Source organism: Thamnophis sirtalis, unplaced genomic scaffold (genome assembly GCF_051295495.1).
Source record: "Thamnophis sirtalis isolate CommonGarterSnake01/CBP01778 unplaced genomic scaffold, rThaSir2_p1.2 scaffold_4, whole genome shotgun sequence".
Taxonomy (NCBI): Eukaryota; Metazoa; Chordata; class Lepidosauria; order Squamata; family Natricidae; genus Thamnophis; species Thamnophis sirtalis.
The window spans coordinates 39,501,350-39,528,669 of NW_028261384.1; the positions used below are offsets into that span (position 1 = coordinate 39,501,350).

The following is a 27,320-nucleotide window of genomic DNA, read 5'->3' on the forward strand; positions in this document are numbered from 1 at the left end:
TAAAACTGATTGTTGCTTTTATTGTACTTGAATTTACTTGAAGAGAAAACTTGTTTTTTCAGGTTCCCTGAAAAATATGGAGGTAGATTATTTGGATGGGAGGATATTATGTTAAATTTTCTGGTCTTCCAGAGAAACAGAGAGTACTAACTCTTCTAGACTAGGGGTGTCAGACTGGATTTCTTTGGGGGCCAGATCAGCATTGTATGTCACTGACTGACTGAGGGGTGGGGAGAGATGGGACAGACACATGGTACAGTACCCTGGTGGCCAAAAAGAGGCATGGGAGGCCACACATTGCCCTCCTGTACCCCGTTTTAGCCAGCAGGGTGCTGCAGGAGGCCATCTGGCAAAAAATGTGGCCCAGTGGGGGTACCAGGTATCTTGGGCTGATCCTTTGCTATTTCCAGGCTGACCCCACATGGCAGATTTAAGCACCCCGTAGGCTCGATCCAGCCCATGGGCCTTGAGTTTGACACCCCTGTTCTAGACTGCCTTGCCATTTTAAAAAAGTATGCAAGCTTAAATGTGTCCATTTATCATTTTTTCAGAGTATAAGATGCACCTTTCTCCCCCACCAAAAGAGGACGAAAATTTGGTTGCGTCTTCTATACTGAATGTAGCCCCACCCATCCACCAGCCCCCACCCTTTGGTCTATGCCTTCCAGCAATTTACCTCCTTGTAGCAAATGGGGAAAATGGGGTGTAGGGAGGCAGCAATAGGCTATGGCAATCCCTGCAGTCTGAAACAGCTGATGATTGGGAGGCCCATGCTGAAATTGAAAGTGAAACTTGCTGTTTGTTTCACAAGACAAATTGCTGGAAGGTAGAGGCAGATTTTTTTTTTCTTGTGCTAATCAGGCTGTTTGCTGCAAGGAGGTAAGTCAATAACTATAAATGCCTATAGACTGTTCAAATTATTAGACTTCTTTTTTAAAGACTGCTTTATTATTGTTCTAGACAACTTAACAAAATGAAGAACCTTTTAAAAATAAATGCTTGATCTGAAGAGGCCAAGTGCCATTGTATCTTCTTTTAAATAGCAGAGAATAAATATACTTTCAGAAAGCCACATCGATTTTAACAGCATCTGTACAAGTATAGTCTGAAATGTAATATCACAAACAGTGTATATTGTCTGTACTGTTTGCTGTTTGTGCAAGAAGGCAAATTGCTGGGAGGTATATTTTTCCCCCTTGTTTTCCTCCCCAAAAGCTAGGTGCTTCTTACACTTCGGAGCATCTTCTACTCTGAAAACTATGGTAACTGAAGAGTTGTTTACAAATTATTTTACTGTCAGTTATCTGTAGTAATATTAAATATTATGAAACTACACCTAAGTTACCTACTATGGATTTACTACTTATATGAATCTTTCTCATGGAATTAGTATACTCTTGAGAAGATTTCTTAGGAAAATGTTATAGTAAAGACCCCTCAAATCAACAAAATATTTATCACAATGACATAGCCTTTTATAAACTGTAAGAGATCTACTTCTTTGAAGCACATAAGACTTAATCATACAACTATTGAGAGATCCTTTTGCAAGTACCTTTCTTCTGAGTCTAAGTGATTTTTCAAGATATTTCAATGATGTACTTGAAACAACAAAAACATGATTAGTACTGTCTTAACACAATGAAAAAACACTTTTGAGATAAGTGAAGGAATTATAATGAGAAGTTCCATGTTCATCCAGCAATCAAATTTGAATTCTCTATTTCCATTATATAAAAAACAAATCAATGATAGATTTCAGAAAGATCATTGGAAAGTGATGAGTCACATTAAGGGAAATAAATTATGAAGAGATGCAAAAACAATGCATTCAAATTAGTAGCATTTTTTCCACTGATTGTTGCTTCCTAGTTTCTGTATTTCAAGTTAACATGAGTAATTACCTCCTTCCCTTACAGGTAGATCTTGCCAGTTTGTATATCAAGACAGGTGCCAAGAACATTCCCACTGTGTTTTTGCTGACAGATGCTCAAGTTCCAGATGAACACTTTCTTGTGCTGATTAATGACTTGTTGGCATCAGGTGATTACACCTACACATTTCTTGAGAGATTCTCTCAATGACAAATTATCAGGTGTTTCGATGAACTTTAAAAGGGGGTTATTTATCTGTGAGATGTTTTTCAATGTGGGTGGGGTGTCCTTTGACAAAATATCTATTAAGCTTAGTAAGTTCAATATTGTGCATTGTTTACTTGAAAACTAGTCATGTTGTTTCTTGGGAACCAATCTTAAGGTTATATAATGCATAGGTATGCATTCCTATTGGTTCACTTTGACTGTTTTGAATGGATAGATAGGTTAAACATTGCAATTCTATTGGATTGAAAAGGCATAGTTTATGTGAATGCTTTAGATTAATAGTGGAATGACAGTTTAAATACTAGCTTTTAAACGAGGAAATTAAGCATATATAACACTATTTGTATTAATTACTTACACAGAAAAATTAATCCTTGTTAGTCTTTAAGGACAGTTACAAGAAACCATGTTTTGGAAAGCATAGGAAAAGAAAGAAATGTCATTTATGTTTAGGTTGAGTGAATGATTAGTTGCAATAAGTACTGTATTTTTCGGAATATAAGATGCACCAAGGGGCAAATTTTTTAAAAAAACATAGGTAGGTAGATAGAGGGAGAAAGAGGGAGAGAGAGAAATACAATAGGTAGGTAGGGAAAGAGAGAGTAGTTAGGTAGGTAGGTAGATAGAGGGATAGAAAGAGAGAAATAGTGTGTGTGTGTGTGTGTGTGTGTGTAGGTAGGTAGGTAGGTAGGTAGGTAGGTAGATAGAGGGATAGAGAGAGAGAAATAAAAGAGAGAAATGTAATAGATAGGTAGGGAGAGAGAGTTGTTAGGTAGGTAGATAAAGGGAGAGACAGAGAGAAATACAGTAGGTAGGTAGGTAGAGAGAGTGTGTGTATAGGTAGGTAGAGGGAGAGAAAGAGAGAGAGATATACAGTAGGTAGGGAGAGAGAGAGAGAGAGAGAGTTAGGTAGGTAGGTAGGTAGGTAGGTAGGTAGGTAGGTAGGTAGATAAAGGAGGAGAGAGAGAGAGAGTAGGTAGGTAGGGAGAGAGAGAGCGTGTGTGTAGGTAGGTAGGTAGAGGGATAGAGAGAGAGAAACCGAGATAGAAATACAATAGATAGGTAGGTGTTTTTGCTGGCACAGCACTTGATCAATGTAATTCTCATCAATCAGTTAAAGAGCTTTCCAAAAGGAAAAAAAAGTTTTTGCACTCTGCAAACCTCCCCAAAACAACCCGTTTTTCATGTAAATAGGCCTGGTTTTTATTTTTTTTAAAAAAAAGGCTTGGGGGGGCTTCTAGAGTGATTGGGGGGATGAGCAAAAACGGTCCATTTTTCACAAAAACTGGCCTGTTTTTTGTCAAAAAAAATCTCATGCATAGCCTTATGGAAGCTTATAGAGTGCTGCTAAGGTCTGGGGAGGCAAAAAAGGCCCATTTTCACTCATTTCTGCCCTCCCCAGCCCCCATGAGTTCTCTGAAAATCTCCATAAGGTTATGCGTTGCCATTTTGGTGAAGGGGGCAGGGTTTTGGGAGGCAAAAAATACTGTATTCGGTGTATAAGACGCACCCAGATTTTCAGCCTCTTTTTTGAGGAAAAAAGGTGCGTCTTATACTCCGAAAGATACGGTATAGTTTATTTTGAATCTATAAATATTTTGTATATATAATTATAACTTTTTAAAACTAAACTAGTAGCCCTCATAACTGTAAGGAACATTATAGCTAAAATAAGACATTCTTATTAGATACATATGAAAAATAAGTACATGTATATTCTTTTTTATATTGGTTCCCTGCAATACTTATCTGTTTTAATCAAGGAGAAATTCCAGATCTGTTCACTGATGAAGATACAGATAGCATTATTGCAGGAATGAAGAATGAAATACATGAACTTGGTCTTACTGACACTAGAGAAAACTGTTGGAACTTCTTTTTAGATAGAGTACGACGGCAACTCAAAGTAAGAATTAATGCTTCCAATATTATAAGGAGAGCATATGTTTACTTGCATCTCTCTCAGTAATTCCATAGGAATTTATTGCTGCTTTCTGATTCAGAGATAACTAGAAGCTAACCTAACCTGTGATTTACTGCATAATTTTTCAGCCAACTTGCCAATTTCAGTCTTCCATTCAATGAGGCCCACAGAGTTTAGTTTTCTTTTTCTTTATTTGCATAGAAAATATTATGAATCAAGGTCTGAGAAGAAAGGACCCTTTCACCATCCATCTGCCTCCATATATTTCCTATATAGAAAATTCCGTTGCAAGCTTTACCAATAATCTGATATGTAAATTAAGCAGAATACGATATTCTCTAATTACTCTGATGCAATGGCAAAATGGTTTCCATGCATATTGGGATGTTTCTCATTTCCCAAAGTTGATGTCTCATTAAATTAATTTCAAAAAATAATCAAAATGTTTGTTGGTCACTGTCTTTCTTGGTTTAAGTGGAGAATCTCTGAGATGTTATTGATCCCATACAAAATTTTAGGAGATCTCAAGATGTGATAATGAAATCTCATAAGTATTAACATCTAATTTGGCAGCAATATTTCCAGCAGATGACCTTGAACGTTTCTCAAGATAGTAATATGATACCAAGAATTTGAAAAGTTTTCATTATATTCCATCATAGGATAAGTCCTTATTTGGTTCTCAAATGTTCTAATAGTTCATAATTTCAGTGTAAAACATTGTTTTTTAAAGTTTTTTAAAACGTTTGAAACATACTTGCCTTGCTGTTACTTCTCAAATGCCCTACAGTGCAGAATTAGTATTTCCAGAAGCAATTGTATCAATGCAGAATTCCAACAGGTCATAAGTAAAAACCATAGACTAGAGAAGATGTGTCACTTAATTTATTCAAAAACTTTTGTAAGTTTTTGTAGAAAAGAACAGGAAAAATAAAAGGGGATAGTAGCATAAGGAGATTTTTTTCAAAGCATTATTGGATAACAGCCTCCTTTAAATATATTTCTCTTTCAAAATAAAATTGTTAGGATTGGAATATGTGGATAGCTAAATATAATATAAGTTTTTTTTATTTTTAAATAGTTAGGCAATTATTTGGCTGTGCAAGATTTTCTAATGTTGCTAGGAAGCTTTGAAGAATGGCAATAACTGCATTTAAATGTAGCCAAACAAGAATGGCCATATTGCATTAAATAACTTTAATCACGTGGAACCATCATAGAATCAGAAGTCTAGAAGTGATTTATATCAGATGGGTTGCTCTGATGATTGAATGCTACAATTAAGTTTTAGCATCACTGATTAACACAAATGAGCCTTATTAACTGATACTGCTCTGAACCAGGAAGCAACCCACAAATGCATCAAATACAGGATTTGTACAAAACCCAGTGCAAGTGAATAAAACCATTTTCTGAAGTTAAAATCCTAATTTGCCTAAATTCATTAGCTACTAGGTAAATTGCATTTTTGTTTGTGAGTCTCATGGCAATGGCTCATTGCCACCACAGTTGACTGCATTATTCTCTTTGATTACCATGTTATGCTTCAGTCTCTCTCTCTTTCTCTCCCTTTCTTTTTTGCTTCTCTTCATCTGTACAGATCATTTTGTGTTTTTCTCCTGTCGGTTCCACATTGCGAGTTAGAGCTCGGAAGTTCCCAGCCATAGTTAACTGCACAGCTATTGACTGGTTTCATGAGTGGCCGCAGGAGGCCCTGGAATCCGTCAGCAGGAGGTTCATTGAGGAGATGCCTGGGATTAAGGTACAGAATTTCAAGCTCGTCAATCATATGCAAAAGCAATACAGCTCTCTGGGAGATCAATAATAAGACAAGCTAGGAGAAGAAAAAACTTATTGTTTCTTCACATTTTTGCCTTCTTCTGAAGCTGCAGTGTTCACTATGGTTACAATATTTCTGTATTACAATACAGCCAATTTCTTCAACATAGATTTGAAAGTATGAAAGAAGAAGAAAAAGAATTGAAAAGGAAGTAAATATGCAAGGATCCTAAAAACCTTTTGAGCTTTTAGAGTGTCATCTGAAATTAAAAGGCTTGTGAGCTTCAGTAGAAGCATTTCTCTTAAAATTTTGGTTGAACATATGAATATAAAAGAAACAAAACATTATCACATAATTGCAATTACCCACTCCTAAATTTTAAGAGTAAAAAATTGTGCTCAAAATTCACCTAGCAGAACATTCTTACCATTTTTAAAAAGTAGGCACTTGATATCAGAACATTTTCAATCCCTTTTCCTTTCAAGTGAGATAGTAGTAGAAGTGCTTTTAACTTTTTGTCTCATAATAGTAAAATTAATTAGAAAATAATCAAAATGCATTCATGCTAACTTGTAATATTAAAACAATGTCAGAATTTAACTTTGATGTTTAAAATGAAAACTTACAATTGAGCTTCTTTTTTACAATAATTTCCTGTATAATTTCCTAAGAGTAATTATGATCCAGTTGGGAAAATGTTCTACTGTGCAAGATTTTTAGTTAGATTTAATATTTGATTTCTTCCTGGACTAAATGGAATAAGAAAATACTTTAATTAACAACAAGTTGATTAAACACTAAAGAAAAAATAAAGATGGCTTGATGTCAATGTAATATAAGAATAGAAGATTCATTGTTGTTATAGAAGAGATTCTTCTATTGTAAAGCCAATACAATTGTATTGTATTTACAATTGTAAAATAACAAAGTGATTCTTTCTTTCTTTCTTTTTTTTCTTTCTTTCTTTCTTATAAACAAAACAAATAAAAATCTGATTAGAAATATAGTTAATGTTTTAACTTGATAGAGGAATGATGCATCTGATTGCATACAAGATCTATTCCGAAGTGAAACAGGAGGGAATTGCCTAGATGGGATAGTGCTAAATTGTGTGTTACTATCTTTTAAAAAGTGACAAACACAACCAATGGGGAGAACCCATAGCAAACCAACACAAACCCCAAGATGGAAAAGCTGTTTGTTGCTCAGTAAATGCACTGTAACTTTCTCACTTTGCTGCATATCAGTCACAATCAATATAACTCCTTCTTTTGAAAAATGCTAATAGGTCTCAAAACGTTCATTCTTTATAGAAAGATTTAGGAACTATTTGAACAGTTTGGTTTGCTACTTAGATCTTTTTCTTCTTTTTCTTTCAGTCTTATCCTTCTGCCAATGCTAGCAACAAAACAGATTCTGTAAGATTAAAAAGAGTGACCAATGACATCTACTGGCCATAGAGAGACTTGTCTTTATTTTCCTATACCATACTATGCAAATAACTTTTCAAAGATTCCGGGATAGTATTGTAGTCCTATCACTTCCGGGTCTGTTTTGTTCTATTTAATTCAAATTATATCCATCCAAAGTGTATGTGTAAGGAGGGGTTAATTTTGTAGAAATATTATTAGAATTATATATTGTAACATCTGGTTCATAAAACGGATGCAGCGAGGATCAAGATAATTAACTGGTTGTTCTATGTAAAATGATAGAAAATATTATTTAAAATTATCACACATGTAGAACAAATTTGGCTGAAATATAAGCAGGATTTCTGAAGAAACACTTTTTGACTCTAGATTTTAAAAATTTCTTGAGTTATACATAAAAAATAAACCATTGCACGAGCTGTTAAAACTAAATTAATTAAACAAAGGTCAACATTAGTCTTTAAATGGTGAATGCACACATAATATTGCATTCCTTTTCACTCTATACACCTTTCTAGGAAATGTAATACAATAAACTTTTGGCCAAAAATACAGCTAATGCAAAGAAGCTGAATTTCACAGAAACAGTACAATATCCATAAAGCTGCCATATTCAGAATATTTCTGTTCAAGTCATCTTTAAATGGTATTTCAGAATCATGTAAATACACATAATGGCAACTACAATATTTGGCAATATAAAGCAGTTCTTTGAGGATTTTATTATTATTTGTGAAAGACTGGCCGCCTTAGTTATGAAAATCAGGCAATAATGGTATGACCTATGCATACCATGAACCATATGAGTATAGGGCATTTTCTCCATCCATTCTCCCCTTATAATACAGTGCTAAATGCGGGAAAATTCAAAGAAAAATGATAATTGAAGATTATAATAAATAAGGAGAATACATTTTTTTAAAAGCTTATTTACATACTCTGTTTCCCTGAAAATAAGACGTCCCTAGATAATAAGTCCAACTGGGCTTTTGAGCGCTTGTGCTAAAATAAGTCCTCCCCAAAAATAAGCCCTCTCTGAAAATATTGCAACATAGCAGCAGGTGACCATGGTTGCTGCCTCCTGCACCTCAAAAATAATAAGATCTCCCCAAAAATAAAGCCAAGCGCTTATTTCGGGGTCAAAAGAAAATAAGACCATGTCTTATTTTCGGGAAAACATGATAGGACACATCGTAGTTAAATTATGAATATGTGCTACAAGATATTAGAAATTGTAATAGTGACAACTAAAAGATGGATTATACAAATTTACAAAAGAAACATATAACAAAATGAAGTTTTGCTTCACATTTGAGGGGGAAAAGATGCTTTGACGAAGGTGGGATTGCTTTTACAACTGGATTTGTGCTACTTCTCTGCCACATGATCTTGGGAAACATATATTGAAAGTAGTTACAATGTTGTGTACGTTACGGGCTGTAGTTTTGGTATAATCTTACAGACTTTATCTAAAGTGTCTACATCAGGGGTCCCCAAACTTGGCAACTTTAAGACTTGAGGACTTGAAGTCCCAGAATTCTCCAGCCAGCTCTTCTGGGAGTTCAAGTCCACAAGTCTTAAAGTTGCCAAGCTTGGACATCTGGTCTACATGACAATATATCAATATTAGTCATGCTATACATGTTTTGATACCCAGATCTTTTTTTTGATAGCATTACTTTTTTGCTGGAGGAGAGAATGTGTATATGTGCTTTTGTTTTGTGGAAGCAATTTTTCTATGACGAAGGGAATGGTTAATAAGTGCACATGGAGGGATCAATTAATTTTATAAATGGAAACTTTACAGACAACTAATTTTAATCAATATCTATTAATCCAAATAATACATTATTTCTTAGAATGTGGGTCCTGTTGAATATGCACAGAGACATGGATGTATGTGTGTATATATGTAGTACATGTATATACAGTGTGTTTGTCTATATATGTGTCTGTATGTGATGTATTGTGATGTGTGTGTGTGTGTGTGTGTGTGTGTGTACATCATAGTATATATGAATTCAAGTTTATTTGATCAGCAGTGATCTAACCTATTCTAAACATGTCTTGGGGATAAAAAAATAGAGATAAAAATCTTGCTATCCCAATCGTAATATGTTAAGTTTAAGAATTCTCATTATTTAAGATTTCTCCTTTCCATGTGGTTTTAACTCGGGAGGGGGAAGAATACAGATCATTATGCAGAAATCCATTCATTATGTAAAATTACAATGTAATTTAATAGTATTATATGAACAATAAATATGTAAATTGTTTTATTTTAGGAACAGAAATTTTCAACAAAAACTTTCCTGAGTGCATTAACTTTGTACATAGATTTTGATAATCTGCTGTGACTTTATTTATACACCCACAAACACAAACAGCTACATATTATGATATTTTTATCATGGTTAATATTTTTAAGAATTAAGATTAAGCTGTACAAAAGTAGTACTGCAAGAGACAATGTAAAGTTACTAAAGTCCAAGCAACATCTTCACGAATTGTAATAAGATTTTGTTGCTTCTTGAATTGGGTACCATTTGTTAAAAATTATATTCTGTTAGTTATTAAATTATTATTATCCCATTTTAATTGTTACTATTGCTATTTTTTTGAATTTCCAAAGTGGAGATTATTAGTTTTTCAGAATTTTTTTCATTACTTTCTTCAATGATATAGAAAAAATGGCATACTTGACTCAACATTGAACTAGATGAGGCATAAATGGCTGAAATATACAGCCAACAGCATTTTCCCTATTGTTTTTAATTCCAAATTAATTTCATCCTTTGAATTTTACAAGTAGGAACTGAGCAGAAAGTAGCAACAGGTTCAAGTAGATCAAATGGTGGGAGAGGGAAGAAGCAAGTTTGCATTGGATAACCTAGAAAAATAATGGAATTTGTTTCAAGTAAATATCCACAAGAGTGTGTGATTTAGGGAATTTTGCATTGCATGCCAGGATTTTTATTAGCTTTTTCAAAAGATGGGATTTAACTTCTGCAAGGAAAAAAATAATGTCTCCTCTGTGCAGAGTTTTCTGTCAGCAGAGGGCTTATTGATGTGATCTGGCTTTCTCTCTTAATTTATACAATTTATCTATTGTACACTGATTTTAAATATCTAGGGGAAACCATTTATTTCCATTTGTTAAGGACAGTTGACCACATATAATGGTCATTAGAGTGCATAAGCTATATTATCCAGTAAACTTGAGACAACAGATTCGAGATCTATAATTACATTCATTAGTAGAACCTTCATTCAACTTCTAATTGGTCCAACCCCATGATTTAAAAGCCATAGTAACTGCATGTATTGAGAGGCTATAAAAGCCAAGCAATGGTGGGACATTTAAGTGGATTAAATTGTACATAAAAATTTAAAAAGTTGCTGCCAACTTTGTATCTTATCCTCAAATCATAGAGGAAAAATGTCCCCAGGGGTTTTTCTTCATTTTTAAAAAAATGAGTGTTAGGGTTTATCATTTTATGACATTGCCGACAGAACCCACATATATGCACTACTGATACATGGATGGAACTTATTTCAATGAAAAAGCCAAAAGGAAGCTTTTGGCTTCAGTTTAGAAATTTTTGCCAGAGTAGCAATTTTTCATGCATTTTATTAGATTCAATGAGCCTTCCTTCCTTCCTTCCTTCCTTCCTTCCTTCCTTCCTTCCTTCCCTTTCTTTCTTTTCTTTCTTTTTCTCTCTTTCTTTTTTCCAAATTAGCTAGATGATTTGATGACCCTATTAGCTATTTGTTCAGAAATGGTGCTGATGATGCAGAATTCTATGCCATGCATAGCTGTTAATGCTGGACCATTTTTTTCTTTAAAAAATATGCATACTCTGCACCATTTACATGCATAAGGACATATATGAAGGATCATCCATAACTCAAGATATTTTATTCAAATTTCATGCAAGAGAGTTAGAGCCATGCAGAACTGTTTCCACTCTTAAGTTCCTAACTATATTACATTAAGTTTAAAGGATGGTTTTGCTTGTGTTCAGCTTAATACAAGAGATCGATTGTCCCTCAAATGATTCTAACTGCTGTAGAATATGGCAAAGTGAAACACTGACGATATATGGTGGGTCTGCCCAAGATTATTTGGTCATGTGTCCATGACCTTGATCAATTTCTTACTTATTATTTTATACTCTGTTTAGATTAAATACCTCAATATAACATGGATAGAAAATTATTCCTAAATATTGATTGCCATTGCTGGATCTGTTCATGCTACATGAGATTCTTGAAAAACATGTTTCATTTAAAATATGTATATTTCCTAGTATATTGATGATTTAAAAAAAAGAATAATAAAAATACAGGTATTTTTGATTATAAGCTTATCCATTGATGTTTAATATTTGTAAATTAAATAAAAGGGAGAAATCAGGATTTTACTTCTAAAGAAGGTCAAATTAGCCATAATATAATTTGCCTTTTGGTTTGATAGAGCTGATCCTGAAAAAAAATAAGGTGCAATATTGAACAAAACACCACCAAAACCTTGGAGATAACTGAATAGTGGAATAAATAATTTATGCTAATGAAATTACTGCAATTAGTAGTTCCACAATGACCCTTTTAGAAGACACAGCTGTTAATGTCAGGAAGTGTTGTCACTGCTGACCTTATCATAAGAGAAAGTGACAAATTGAAAATGCAAGGAAGACCAATCATCAAAGCGGTCTGCTCAGAACGATTAGAGTTTTGTGAAAAACAGTGTGAATTACAACCAGCTGCTCTTGGGCTCAGCAGCTCAGCATGCACCCCATGCTGTGCCATTTTGTTAAGCTTGATAACAATAGTTATTTTGCCCCATTGGAACAAGTTGTCTCAGGCCACTTCCAGCTCTACCGGAACCTACTTCTTTCCTGGCTGATTTACAAATAAAAGTGTTACCAAAGGCTTTTCAAAACTGCTACGTAAATGTCTCTCATAAGGATCATGGCTGGGCAGAAGCCAGTAATTTTGGAACAAAGTTCTCCTTGTTAATGCACGTGTGTGTGTACACGCACGTGCGCGTGCAAAATAGGAGTAATTTAACTACTTAAGGTCTAGCAGACTTTGCTTGCTGTCATTTTTTTTCTAATGTGCATGAAACATTTCTATTCAAAAGTGAGAGTTTAGTCACTTTGCATCCAAGTCATGTAATCCTTATTTCAGTCTCAGTGCCATTATTCTAGTTTAAAGGCAGTTCTTATTAAAGAAGCCATGTTCAAAAATAAGTTTTGTTCCAAAGATAAATTACAAGTTGTCTAAATGAGCTTCTTTGTAATATTAATTATGTTGGCTTGAAACGTTTAGCTATATCAACAATCACTCATGAATAATTTTCCAAAAGATCTCTAAGCATTATTGACAATGCTTTGGTAAATTATGTGTGACTTTCCTAAGAGTTGCTGTAGCTCATTTAATTCATATTAATTGATTTTTAAGTTTCCCTTGATTAATTGAACTGCATACATCTTGAACTGAGTGCAATAAATAATCATTAAAATGAGGGAGATGTGATTCCACAAATTAGAAAGTTAACTACGGTAGAAGTCATAGAGGACAAAATGGAAATTGCTTACGTGTATACCACAGCATTTTAATGCATTACTATATAATAAATGAACATTTTTGAAACAAATAGGTCATATGATTTTCAAATATTTCTTAAACAAATGTACAACATCTAAGTGAATTGTATTATCTTTCTTTCATATAGATGCATATTATGTAAATGTAGTTTTAGATTAAAGAATCAATAGTATTGTTTTTTATTGTATTTTTATACAATATGTGTTCATCTACATGGGTTATTTTAATGTATAAAATAAAGCTACGTAGTTTGAATTAATCAGCAATGAATGAGGCAGAATAATAACCTGACCAATAAGTTCATCAGTCCCTTACAAATTGACTAGTCAAAGGATCTCTGTTCTGGTGATGGAATTAAGCAACAGCCTTGGGGGTTTTTTTCTGCTGACTTCTACTGGATCCTAGCATGTTCTATTTCATCTTCATAGGCTTTCATGCTTTCTCAGATGTAAACTACATTTGAAAATATTTATTTATTTATTTTATTCAAATTACATCAGTAATTGGGAGGGGGGATGATGCTAAATGAAATCAGAGAAAGCAAATAGAGTGGAAACAACCATTTTCTTTCCTATTAATGCTTGAAGAACATCTAGAAAATAATGAAATTTCCTCTCTCCATGCATGCTCAGATCCCATTAACATCTCCCCATTGAGTGTTGCAATTTGCATTTTAAAACAGCTGCATATGTTTAATCCATGTATTTTGGCCCTAGCTCTGACCTCACTCCAATTAATGGGGTTACAACTCCCATCAATTATGCATTGTTTGGGAATTCCAGATGTAGCATGGCTTTTACAGCTGAACTGATGAGAAATTCTTTTTAAAAAAAGTTTCTGTGACGTCTTCTGACTAAATAATCATTTCAGGTTAATGCCAATGTCATCAGTTGACCTTTGATTAAACATATTATTTGTCAATGTCAATAAGGCCCTCATTGCTTTCCCCAGCTAATTTTGAAGTTTATATTTGGGGGAAGATGACTTAGAGATATAGGTAGGTAGGTAGGTAGGTAGGTAGGTAGGTAGGTAGGTAGGTAGGTAGGTAGATAGATAGATAGATAGATAGATAGATAGATAGATAGATAGATAGATAGATAGATAGATTTATTTATTTATTTATTTATTTATTTATTTATTTATTTATTTATTTATCTATTTATTTATTTAATTGGTTTGTATGCTGCCCACTCTCGAGAGACTCAGGGCAGCTTACAGGTAAAAAAGGAAGGGGGGACATACAAAAAGTAAAAAACAACATTAAAAATTCCACAACATTTTATTTATTTATTTATTTTATTTATTTTTATTTTATTGCAAATTTATATGCCGCCCTTTTCCCTGAGGGGACTCAGGGCGGCTTACAGCAATAAAGGGAAGGGGGTGCAAGACAAAACTTAAAAAGAAAAAAAAATCGTGATTAAAGGAATTGGTCATAAAAACACAACATTCACTCAACATTCGGGCGGGGTGAGAGTAATCCTATCCCCAGGCCTGACGGGATAGCCAGTTCTTGAGGGCTGTGCGGAAGGCCTGGACTGTGGTGAGGGTACGGATCTCCACGGGGAGGCTGTTCCATAATGTCGGAGCTGCAACTGAGAAGGCTCTCCTCCGCGTAGTCGCCAGTCGGCACTGACTGGCGGATGGAATTCGGAGGAGGCCTACTCTGTGCGATCTGATGGGACGCAGGGAGGTAATTGGCAGGAGGCGGTCTCTCAAATAGTCAGATCCACTACCATGGAGCGCTTTATAGGTGGTAAGTAAGACCTTGAAGTGCACCCGACGATCAACAGGTAGCCAGCGCAGCTCACGGAGGATTGGTGTTATATGGGCGAACCGTGGTGCGCCCATGATCACTCGCGCGGCCGCGTTCTGGACTAGCTGAAGTCGCCGGATGCTCTTCAAGGGCAGCCCCATGTAGAGCACATTGCAGTATTCCAGCCTAGAGATCACAAGGGCTCGAGTGACTGTTGTGAGAGCCTCCCGGTTCAGGTAGGGCCGCAACTGGCGCACCAGGCGAACCTGGGCAAATGCCCCCCTGGTCACAGCCGACAGATGGTGGTCAAAACTCAGCTGTGGATCCAGGAGGACTCCCAAGTTGCGGACCCTATCTGAGGGGAATAAATTTTGCCCCCCCAGCCTGATTGATGGAACGTTAACCAAATTTTTGGGAGGAAAACACAACAGCCACTCGGTCTTTTCCGGGTTGAGTACCAGTTTGTTAGCTCTCATCCAGTCTTTAACAGCCTCAAGGCCCCGGTTCATCACGTCCACCGCTTCATTGAGTTGGCACGGGGCGGACAGATACAACTGCGTATCGTCCGCATATTGATGGTACTTAATCCCGTGCCTCCGAATGATCTCGCCCAGCGGTTTCATGTATATGTTAAATAGCAGGGGGGACAGAACCGAACCCTGCGGCACCCCATAGGTTAGGGGCCTCGGGGACGATCTCTCCCTCCCCACCAACACCGACTGCGACCTGTCCGAGAGGTAGGAGGAGAACCACTGTAAAACAGTGCCGCCCACCCCCACCTCCCGCAGTCGTCGCAGAAGGATACCATGGTCGATGGTATCGAAAGCCGCTGAGAGGTCAAGGAGAACCAGGATGGACGCATAGCCTCCATCTCTGGCTCTCCAGAGATCATCGGTCAATGCGACCAAAGCGGTTTCAGTGCTGTAACCGGGCCTGAAGCCAGACTGGAAGGGGTCAAGATAGTTAGCTTCCTCCAAGGTACGCTGAAGCTGTAAGGCCACCACCTTCTCAACAACCTTCCCCAGAAAGGGGAGGTTGGAGACTGGACGATAGTTGTTAAGAACTGCTGGATCCAAGGACGGTTTCTTCAGGAGGGGCCTCACCACCGCCGCCTTAAGTGCGGTGGGGAGGTGTCCCTCCCGAAGAGAGGCGGTGACAACCGCCTGGATCCAGCCTCGTGTCACCTCTCTGCTGTTGGCAGTCAGCCAAGAGGGACACGGGTCCAGTATACAGGTGGAGGAACTTACAGCTCGCATAGCCTTGTCCACATCCCCAGAGGCAACATCCTGGAACTCAACCCAGAGATGGTCTACCAAGTTATTCCCCTGTGTCCCGGCTGGATCTGCAGGGGTGGAGTCCAGTTCCGATCGAAACCGAGCAATTTTGTCCGCCAAGAACTGACTATATTCCTCAGCCCTTCCCTGTATGGGGTTCCCCGTCTCCCTCCTATTTAGGAGGGAGCGGGTTATCCTAAACAGGGCGGCTGGGCGAGACTCGGCGGACGCTACCAAGGAGGCAATGTGTGATCTTTTGGCAGTTCTCAGTGCCCAAATATACTCCTTGGTGCAGGCTGTCAACAATGCTCGGTTCGGTACGGACCTATCGGATCTCCACCGGTGCTCTAGGCGTCTCCTCCGGCGCTTTATCTCGCGGAGCTCCTCGGTGAACCAAGGGGGTCTCCGCGAGCCGCTGACCCGGAGGGGCCGTAGTGGCGCAATTCGGTCAAGAGACTCTGATGCCGCCGAGTGCCAGGCCGCAGCAATAGTCTCCGCCGAACTGTGGGCGAGAGCATCTGGAATGACCCCAAGCTCCGTCTGGAACCTAACAGGGTCCATCAGTCGCCTGGGGCGGAACCACCTGGTCGGTTCCTCCTCCCTACGGTGGGGGTTTGGCCTCCGGAAGTCTAGCCTCAGTAGGTAGTGGTCTGACCACGACAGGGGAATGGTCTCATTTCCCCTCAGACCAAGATCATAATTCCACTGCTCCGAGAGGAATACGAGGTCGAGTGTATGTCCCGCCAAGTGGGTAGGGCCTCGAATTACCTGGGTCAGGCCCATGGCTGTCATGGAGGCCATGAACTCCTGCGCTCCATCAGAGTGTTCGCCGAGCGAAGGCAAATTGAAGTCCCCCAGAACCATTAGTCTAGGGAACTCAATTGCTAGCTCGGCTATTGACTCGAGGAGCGCAGGGAGGGCCGCTGCAACGCAGTTGGGAGGCAGGTACGTTAGCAGCAAACCCGCTTGACCCTTGAGGTCCAACTTCACTAGCAGGGACTCACACCCGACAAGCTCCGGAGCAGGGATCCTACGAGGAGCTAAAGACTCCCGGACTACAATAGCCACACCGCCACCCCTTCCCTGGGCTCTCGGCTGATGAAGCACCTGAAACCCGTCTGGGCACAGCTCTACGAGGGGGACTCCTCCCTCCGTGCCCAGCCATGTTTCAGTAATACATGCCAGGTCTGCCCCCTCGTCTACAATCAAGTCCCGGACGAGGGGAGCCTTATGGATAACAGACCTGGCATTTAGCGACAGCAGCCTGAGACCAGGGTCCTGATCGCTCACGCCATCTGACCTTGGAGTGGGACTCATAGGGCCGGAAGGAGGGATCTCTGCAATATAGCGAACCCTCCTTCCCCTGTAATGGCCAGCCCTAAAGTCCCCGCCATATCTGCCTCTCCCTGTTATGACCGCAATGCTCCGACTCTCTCCCGTGGGCATAATTCCCCCAACCACCCCAATGGCCCCCGCATGTCCCGCCAGGTCCTCCGAATCAGGCATACTCAGGCACTCACACAGGCAGTCCCCACAATATAATTAAAACACAAAAAGAATACAGCAATAATAGTACTAAAAAGTGGGTCTTTCATACTAACTCATTCAGTCTCACGCACTCAACATACCCATTTAAAATTGCGCAACACAGAATTTAAAAGTATAAGTTCCAAAAGAGCCAGCCTCCCTTCCTCCAGTTCCAGAGAAATCCAAGGCCAAAGTCCAAGAACCGTATTCTATAAATAGTTGTAGATGGAGGGGGGGCAGAGCACAGGCCCCAGGCAACAGCCAACACCAGCTTTGCAAACCCACACCCTCCAAATCCAGAGAGAGCGTGGTATAATAAACAATAACGGTCCATAGGAGATAAAACGGTAGTATGCAGGGGGGTATCTTATCTTCCCCTTCTCCTGAAGTCCTGGAGCGGCCAAAGTCTATATGTCCAAAATTTACAAGTGACTGGAACCAGTTAGAAGGGGGAAAGGGGGGGTGCCAACTTAATATCCAGTTTTTAAAACGCCAAGTTCCTGTCCCTGAAACTGCCATCCTCTATCACTTCCTTCCCCAAACCAAATGCACCATAAGTATGTATACCATAAAATATCAGGATGTTAAACAGATGGTCGTTGTTCAGTGGTAGCAGGTGGTGGGGAAGAGCAGTTGTTCCGGGCCAATGCCGATGGTCGCAGGCCAGGCAGTAAAACTCACATAAGTGAGAGCAGATAGACAGGCAAACGTGGCTCCACAGTAGCAGGGGCAGACAGGAAGGGAAAAAAAAAAAAAAAGTTGTCCAAACCACGGGAGGGATAAAAGGAGAGGCTCCAAGGCGAGAGGGTAAGCACTAAAATACAGGATAGAGGAGGGACGGGTGTTCAGGCAAGCTATGATGGTAGTGGCTAATTCGCCCAAGCCACAATAATTTCCTCCTCTTTACCTTGATGGTTATGGTAATAGTGCATTCATACACTCATAACTTCATAACTTCATAAGTTCATAACTTAGGATGGGACTGGATAAATCAACAGCCCCAGGCCTGCCGGAACAGCCAGGTCTTGGTCGCTTTGCGGAAGGCCGGAAGGGTAGTAAGGGTCCGGATCTCAACGGGGAGATCGTTCCATAGGGCCGGAGCAGCTACAGAGAAGGCCCTCCCCCGGATATATATATATATATATATATATATATATAGATAGATAGATAGATAGATAGATAGATAGATAGATAGATAGATAGATAGATAGATAGGGAGGGAGGGAGGGAGGGAGGGAGGGAGAGAGAGAGAGAGAGAGAGAGAGAGGAGAGAGAGATGATTGAAAGATAAAGATAACATAAGGTGGTGTTTGAGTTCCACAATTCAAATAAGGAGTTCCATTAACTTAGAATGGGCTAATGACTATATAGATACATAGTGGTCTAATAGTCTAATGTATATATGGGGTATCAAATTGATAACCTTGTCTGATTTTCAAAATGGTGAACCAAAACCTGAATGATAATATCTAGTGCAATATATTGACCCTGGATATGAACATAGAGGGATATCTATTGTGTCTAGTTTTGTACTTAGTCTTTTCTAATTTAAAATGTATTTTATATTTTTTTTCAGCCACAGTTATATGACTCCATTTGCTCTTTTATGGCATATGCCCATGCTAGTGTGAATGAGATAAGTGCAAAATTTCAATTAAATGAGAAGAGATACAATTACACAACCCCTAAGAGCTTTCTAGAACAAATAATGCTCTTCAAGAATCTTCTAGAAAAGAAAATTCAGAAAATTTTTCAACATAAGGAACACCTTATTAATGGAATTCAGAAGCTGAAAACAACTGCTTCTCAGGTAAGTCTTGGGATAATAAATAATATATTTTTCTGCTGTTTATTTGGAGTTATAGTTTTATAATTATTTAGAAATATCTAAAAGCAGAATTATCTTTAGATTCTATGTTAAGAATCTCTTTGAAAAATTAAAATATTTGTTTGTTTAATGTAGCCATCTGACTCCATCCCGGTTCAGGTCAACATGTAACATAACATAATTAACAATAGATAAAGAGATTGCAAAAAATGAATATCCAGAAACACAATGCCCATAGTACCAAACAAATAACCCAGAAGATCTATCTACCATTCTAATCTGGAGAAAGACTCAGATTTTAAGATGTGTTTTAAATATGATCAAAGTGGTGCACATTGGAGGGAGAGGGGCATCATTCCAGAAGGCTGGAAAATAGGAACTGGGAAATAGAAGACCTGTTTTTTTTATGTCCAAACAAGGGACTTAGCAAGCAATGAACCAAAGTATGCCAATTCTGAAATAGCTATTTATAAAACCAGATACTATGCTATTAAGGTTTTATAGGTAATAACCAGCATCTTGAATCCTTCCTAGAAACTTAACCAAGATACATCTACAACATTTGCATCTGTGTTTATTTGGAATCTATGTAATCAATGCAAGGATGGGAAACTGATAGTCTAAATAATTTTTAATTATAAATTTTGCATTTTTTTCATGACTATTAACTATATACTGTTAAAGCTGATTAGTTTTGGTCCAGTAATATTTGCAGAATACCAACCACTTTTAGAACTGCCAGTGAAGATATTGAAGTTGAGTGTATCTGCTTCCTGTAGCATTGATTACCAACAATAAATAAACTAGCAGTCAAGAAATATGCTGCAGACTACCATATATGATACTTAATAAAGTAGCAATGAAGGTCCTGGAAAAGATATTCAGATGTAATGAGACTATATGCACTTTTGCTATGACTTTATATAAGAAAAAGTTGGACTTTGAAGAAGCTGTATTGATACTTTTGAACTTTAGTACCGTGTTTCCCCGAAAATAAGTCTGGGTCTTTTTTTTTTTAACCCCCGAAATAAATACTTGGCCTTATTTTTGGGGAGATCTTACTATTTTTGAAGTTCAGGAGGTGGCGAGTGTGGTCACCTCATGGCTGCTGCTGTATTGCAATATTTTTGGGGAGGACTTATTTTAGCACATGTCCTTAAAAGCCTGATTGTGCTTATTATTCAGGGAGATCTTATTTTCAGGGAAACAGGGTAGTGAAAAAGCCTCCTGAAGATATCGTAGATTGCCAAGAAAACAAATTAATAGATCTTTGAACAAATCAACCCAGAGTGCTCATTAAGGGCACAAATAACTAGACACAAATGATCTCACTTTGAACATATTATGTTCATCATGCATGCATAGCTCTCTAGAGAAAGTTGTATAGTGCTGGGAAAGATGGAAGGAAACAGAAGAAGAAAATGACCAACATGAAAGTGGATGGATACCATTGTGGCAACAGTTAGGTGCCCAGATAAAAAATCTTAGATCATTCTGGAGAAAATGTATGTGGTCACTAAGAGTCAACACCAACGTGCTAACATATAATCATTACCAGTGTTTGAAGAACCTCAGATTTCTTATATTTGATCTAGTGCTATGTGAAAAACAAGAGCATTTCTTGTCTGAAAGGTGGGTTTTTCTTTCTTTCAAAAGGTAACTGAACTGTTCTTTCCTTGAGGAAGAACAAGAACATGTTTCACTTCTCATCCAAAAAGCTTCATCAGTTGTGATGGGGTGGATGAGTGGAATGATAGGTACAGACAGTTGAGACTGGATGGTGTGGGTGGGGGGAACAAAACATTTTATTCTTTCTCAATGAAAAAATAGCCAAGTTGCCTTTTGCCTAAGGAAAAAAAAAACACATTTGAGACAACTATTAACTGGATGATTGAGAATCTTGACAGTCATACAGCCTTTCTTATAATACATTGAATAGCAACTAGTTTTCAATGAACATGAATAAGGATTTATTCTGCTCATAATTTAATGTGAAAATCCCAATCTCTAGCCTATACACAAATGTGTTAATGTGCACAGTTAATGTAATCTAGATTTTACCACTAAACATCCACCTATAATAGAGAAAATATATATTAGTAACTACTGAAATGAAAAAAATATACACGTTAATAAAAAATGCAGATTTAACTTTCTCCAATATTCCAGACTTTCACAATCTCTGAATGTAGAATATCAATGTCATTGTACCTATTTTCCAAGAGATACTGATAAAGTGTTAAAAGTGCATACTTATGTAGGGGACACTGAGGGCATATGCACTCAGGTGCACTATTAGTTCTTCACTGGATGCATAATTTCAGACTAGTAATTGTGCAAACAGAATCTATGAAACCTAACAAAGTATAAAAAAAATGTTTGCCTTCACTTTCTAAAACAATAGACATTCATATTTATGCTGCTTAGATATCCATACAGGTATCCTTGACTTACAACAATTTGGTTAGTGACATTTGTGGTTACAATTTGTGGTTATGGCACTGAAAAAAATGACATGATCATTAGGAGATTTGCGGCATCCCTGTGGGCACATGATTTACATTCTGATGCTTGACAACTGGTTCATATTTATGACAGTTGCAGTGTCCCAGAGTCATGTGATCACATTTGCAACCTTCTGACAAGCAAAACCAATGAGGAAGTCAGATCCACTAAACAACCATGTTAACAACTTAACAACTGCAGTAATTCACTTACCAAATGTTATAAGAAAAATGGGACAAAACTCACCTAACAAATTTCTCATTTAGCAATATAAATTTTGGACTCAGTTGTGGTTGTAAGTTGATGATGACTTGCATAGATAACATGAACAGTAAAAGGACAGGTGAATTGAATTGAATTGCATTTATTGCATTTATATGCCGCCCTTTTCCCCGAAGGGGAATCAAGGCGGCTCACAATCCAAGTCAGGGAAGGGGGTACAGATAAGGGATAAAAAAGACGAACAGAACAATACACAATTTAAAAGCACACAACAACCATACCATTCGAGGGAGGGGGCAAAAGCTCTTTAGCCCCAGGCCTGTCAGAACAGCCAGGTTTTAAGGGCTTTGCCTGGAGGGTGCTGAGGGTTCGAATCTCCACGGGGAGCTCGTTCCAGAGGGTCGGCACAGAGAAGGCTCTCCTCCGGGTAGTCGCCAGTTGGCATTGGCCGGCGGATGGAATTCGGAGGAGGCCTAATCTGTGGGATCTGATCGGTCTATTGGAGGTAATTGGCAGCAGGCGGTCTCTTAAGTACCCAGCTCCAATACCATGAAGGGCTTTATAAGTGACGACTAGCGCCCTGAAGCATATCCGAAGACCAATAGGCAGCCAGTGCAGCTTGCGGAGGATAGATGTCCTATGATAGCCACTTTTAAGGAGGAGATTCTTGCTCTGATCCCTTCGGGAAGCAATCAATAGTTCTTCTTAGCCTCCTGCTTCAAGAATGATCATTTCTAGGTCTTATTCATACTGTCTGAGCCTTGAATAGTGAATTCATAGGCATGCTTGCATTGCTTCCTGATGCTCTTATCTGAATGGTCCAATGTATTTGGGTGTGTATCTGAAGCCTGATGTTTAGTAACCCCATTTAAAAAAGCTTCTTCTGCTGAATGTTTTCTTCAAACAAATGCCTTTGCTGTTCTGCCTTAGGTAGAAGACTTAAAATACAAACTTGCTTCTCAAGAAGCAGAGCTGCAACTGAGAAATCAAGATGCTGAAACTTTGATTACGAAGATAGGGCTTCAGACTGAGAAAGTGAGCAAGGAAAAGGCCATTGCTGATGCAGAGGAGCAAAAGGTCAGTATAATTCCACAATTTAGTCATGTTGAGCTATATTTAGCACAGAATAAACCTTTGTAGGTGAACAATTTTGAACACCTACCTCTCCAGGGAGCATAAAATCTAAAGAATTATTATACTTACTCATGTTTCAGCATTTCATACCATGATTACCACTTGACCTTTCTTTACATTATGCATTTTTCCAACCTTTTAGTTCTTTTAATGATATGAAAGAACAATAAGTATGAAGCTCATTCAAGCATATAATGGATGGGGATCTTGAGAATCAGACTAGTATGCAATACATGAAAGGTCAGGAAGTCATCTCTGAGCACTTCAGATTTTTTTTATTTTTAGTTCAATTGAACAGTTCAATTGTTCTTGAAGTTCATTCCGTTGATTTGCACCTTCACTTTTGAATTTTGCATTTCATGATACATTTGCCATAGTTCCATATTTATTGTTCAGATTCTTCATCCTTCAGCATATTCAATTCATTTTTCTTTAAAAAATAAGTTATTGTTAGCTTTATTAATCAATTTTATTTTAACCCTAAACTGGATACAACTTAAAAGCACACTTACAAACTAACCTATTTTTGTAGGTGTACTATTGTTTGCTAGCAAATAGCTATTTTCACACAGGATTCCAGAAATTTATGGATCATTGTGAATGAAAGGGCATGAAGCTTATTAATTCCTGTCTTGATCTGTTCTAATATTTCAATCACTAATAAATTAGGAGAGATGGGTTAGAATGTCTAGGAAAGCAAGGATCACAGTAGTCTGAATCACAGGCATATAAAAAATTAATATACTCATTAATATACCCATAGAAATTCCCCCATGTATATATAGTTTTGTTCGCACACCAGCAATGTTTTCTGGTCTTTGATGATCAATTGCCAATATTTTCTGAAAAGAACTGTGGCTTGGTGATTTGTGGATAGTGTTAAGTAGCATGCAAATGGACAGTGGTGGGATTCAATAATTTTTACTACTGGTTCTGTGGGCATGGCTTGGTGGGTGTGGTTTGGTGGGTGTGGAAGGGGAAGGATACTGTAAAATCTCTATTCCCACCCCACTCCAGAGAAAGGATATTGTAAAATCCCATTCCCTCCCACTCCAGGGTAAGGTTACTGCAAAATCTCCATTCCCTTCTGATCAGCTGGGATTCAGGAGGCAGAGAATAGATGGGGGAGGTTAGTCAGAGGTGGTTTTCTGAGCTACTTAAAATTTCTTCTAACGGTTCTCCAGAACTGGTAAGAAATGCTGAATACCACCTCTGAAATGGGAACTGACAATGTCAGACATTTGGTAACTGCTTAAATTGAAGCAAGTTGCCCATGAATTTCATAGAGTTTTTTTTAGCCAAATTTATAGAGATGAAGGGTTTATAATACAAAACTTTCAGCAAGTGAATTGTTTTTCAGTTTAGATCCAACATGAGATTTTCTGAGTATTTAACACCTTTATGTTATATCAGACTGAAAGAGGCTCCCTGCCAGAGGTGGGTGCTCCCGATTTGGCCCAGTTTGGCCAAACCGGTAGTGGTGATTTAGCCTGAGTCACAGAACTGGCAGCAACCCAGGCTGGCCATGCCCCCAAACCAGTTCCCCGGTGTCTTCTTCCATTGCCAGCATGTTTCTGCACATGCACAGAATAATTTACACTCAACTGTGCATGCACAAGCAACATGCGGCAGGCGCATGTGGAGCAGTGCTCGCGAAGTCCATGCGAAGTGAACCAGTACTGACTGGTAGAGGAACCCACCCCTGCTCCCTATTGTATATATAATAGGGAAATATATAGTTGGTTGTTTTGAATTTTTTTAGGTATGAATACCAAGTCTCATATCTGAGATATCATTCCTGTCATACTTCTTCCTTTTTGTATTCTATCATATTAATTCTTCTCCATTCTTCTTTACTCTTTGCCAGTGATTCAATTCAGATTATAAATTTGAGGCTGCCAGACAAGATGACAGGGGCAGATTAGTTTCTTGTTCTCAATGAGAATGTGAGGTAGTTATCATGTTATTTAAAACTGAATAATATTCCCTATGAGCTAAATTCGAAATCAATAGGACTGAAACTATACAACTGTGGAAAACCCTGTTACTATACAACATGGGGTCCCCCACCACAGATTGTTCTGATGATTTTAGGAATGTTAGGGGATGCTACTAGCATATTTCCAAACACTTAATTAAGTAATTAAACTCAATTCATGATATGATTAACATGAGCTAATTATCATGCTGGGACAGTTTGCAAGAATGAGAATGTTGTTCATGAGTCTTAGAAGTAGCTCATATATTTTATTTCATCTTTTAGTTTTCTAAAATATATTTCTAAATTGACTTTGAATTGATTATATCTTTCTATATAACTTTAATTTGAAATTGCTTTAGAAATGTGCTGTCTAATTTACACAGATTAATCTACATGTTTTAAACTGGTATAGAAAATACATACATACATACATACATACATACATACATACATACATACATACATACATACATACATACAGTATCTTTGTGTTATATAATTTAGTAGCACTGGGCATGCTTTCTTTTTATTTTATAAAATATCTTCATACATCTTTAGCCAGTCCATAGGTACTAGTATTAGGTACTAGCGTAGCCCTTAACTAACAGAAGTCAGTTCTTTCTTTCCTGGTTAATTCTATAACTTCTTGCTAATATGCTGAGAAAATGAAAACTGGTGTATTTTCAACTCTCAGTGGTAATAATTCCCAATGTGCACCCCAACCCCAACTCCACCCTCACCTTTCAACTGGTGGTAGAAACATCTGAAAATTAAACCACTGAGTAATTCTTTTTTTCTTCAGTATCAAGGGCAAACCATATGATGTAATTGCTCTTCAGTTGCTTTGTGCTATAACTATTGTTTTAGCTAACCACAGTAAGGCACCCAAAGGAGATACACCAAGAATTGTACAGGTGAGAAGAGACAAGAGTGGGAATCTGTATACAGGAGCAACTGGTAAAACAATAGCCTTCAAGTAGAATTATTCCTTCATCCATGATGTTTTGAAAAATATTTTTGAAGACTAGCAGCTTCAAGTACAAGTAGTCCTTGACTTTATGACCTTTCTTGCCACAGTTGTTAAATGAATCCTGGCAGCTGTTAAGGTAGTAACATGGTTGTTAAATGAATCTGGCTTCCCCATTGACTTTCCTTGTCAGAAGGTCGCAAAGAGTGATCATACGTCCTTGGAACACTGCAACCATCATAAATATGAGTCATTTGCCAAGTGTCTGAATTTGGATCACATGACCATGGAGATATTGCAATGGTCTTAAGCGTGAAAAATAGTCATGAATTACTTTTTTCAGTGCCATTGTGATTTTGAATGGTCACTAAATGAACTGTTGTAAGTTGAGGACTACCTGTATTGTATTTTCATTTAAAATAGCCATTCCAGCTTGATTCCTTCCAGGTGAATGGAAATACAAATTCATAACTTCCCACAACTTCACACTTGCATAGGCATTGAGGTTGTATATATATTTGTGTGTTTGCATGTATGTGTGTGTGTGTGTGTGTGTATTTATTTATCAGCATAAATATAACAAAATGTAACAAAAAGGCAACAGTAAAAAATATTGGGTTTCTGTCTGGATGGTGTCTTGTGACGAGCCTAATGACAGAGAGTGGAAGTGTGACCTTCCTCCCATACTTGGGCATACCAGGGGTTGTGACTTTAAGTGTGTGTGTATGTGTGTGTGTGTATATATATATATATATATATATATATATATATAGTATGTATGTATGTATGTATGTATGTATGTATGTATGTATGTATGTATGTATATATATATATATATATATATATATATATATATATATATATATATATATATATATATGTATGTATGTATGTATGTATGTATACATACTGCGTTCTTGTATTCTGTGCAAGAATATGTGTGTGTGTTGTATACACACACACACACACACATATACATACATACACACACACACACATATAGTTATAGTTTGGCAAAATCCATGCAAAATCTCCATGCAAAATCTGCCCTGCGATATACATAGGACAAACTAATAGGAGAATAAATGCAGGCATCACAGAAAACAAGAACGCAGTAAGAAAAAAAGAAAAAAACTTCCTCCTTTTCCAGCACCTTAAAGCTAAGGACACAAAATTAATTTTGAAGGAACCAAATTAATCTCCAAAACTGAACACTTCAACAAGAGAATAATTATGGAAGCTATCGAAATAGAAAAACACCCCCACAACATGAATAA

The 27,320-nt window shown here is 37.7% G+C and overlaps 1 protein-coding gene across 1 annotated transcript in view; it reads left to right on the forward strand.

The window, feature by feature from the left end:
• Positions 1-27,320, forward strand: part of DNAH11 (dynein axonemal heavy chain 11) — a 179,655-nt gene that overhangs the window by 89,034 nt on the left and 63,301 nt on the right. Inside the window, exons 53-57 of the mRNA XM_087712777.1 lie at positions 1,920-2,043; positions 3,866-4,008; positions 5,627-5,788; positions 18,983-19,216; positions 22,892-23,038. Coding sequence (XP_087568903.1) covers positions 1,920-2,043; positions 3,866-4,008; positions 5,627-5,788; positions 18,983-19,216; positions 22,892-23,038 — 810 coding nt within the window. The remainder of the gene's footprint in view (positions 1-1,919; positions 2,044-3,865; positions 4,009-5,626; positions 5,789-18,982; positions 19,217-22,891; positions 23,039-27,320) is intronic.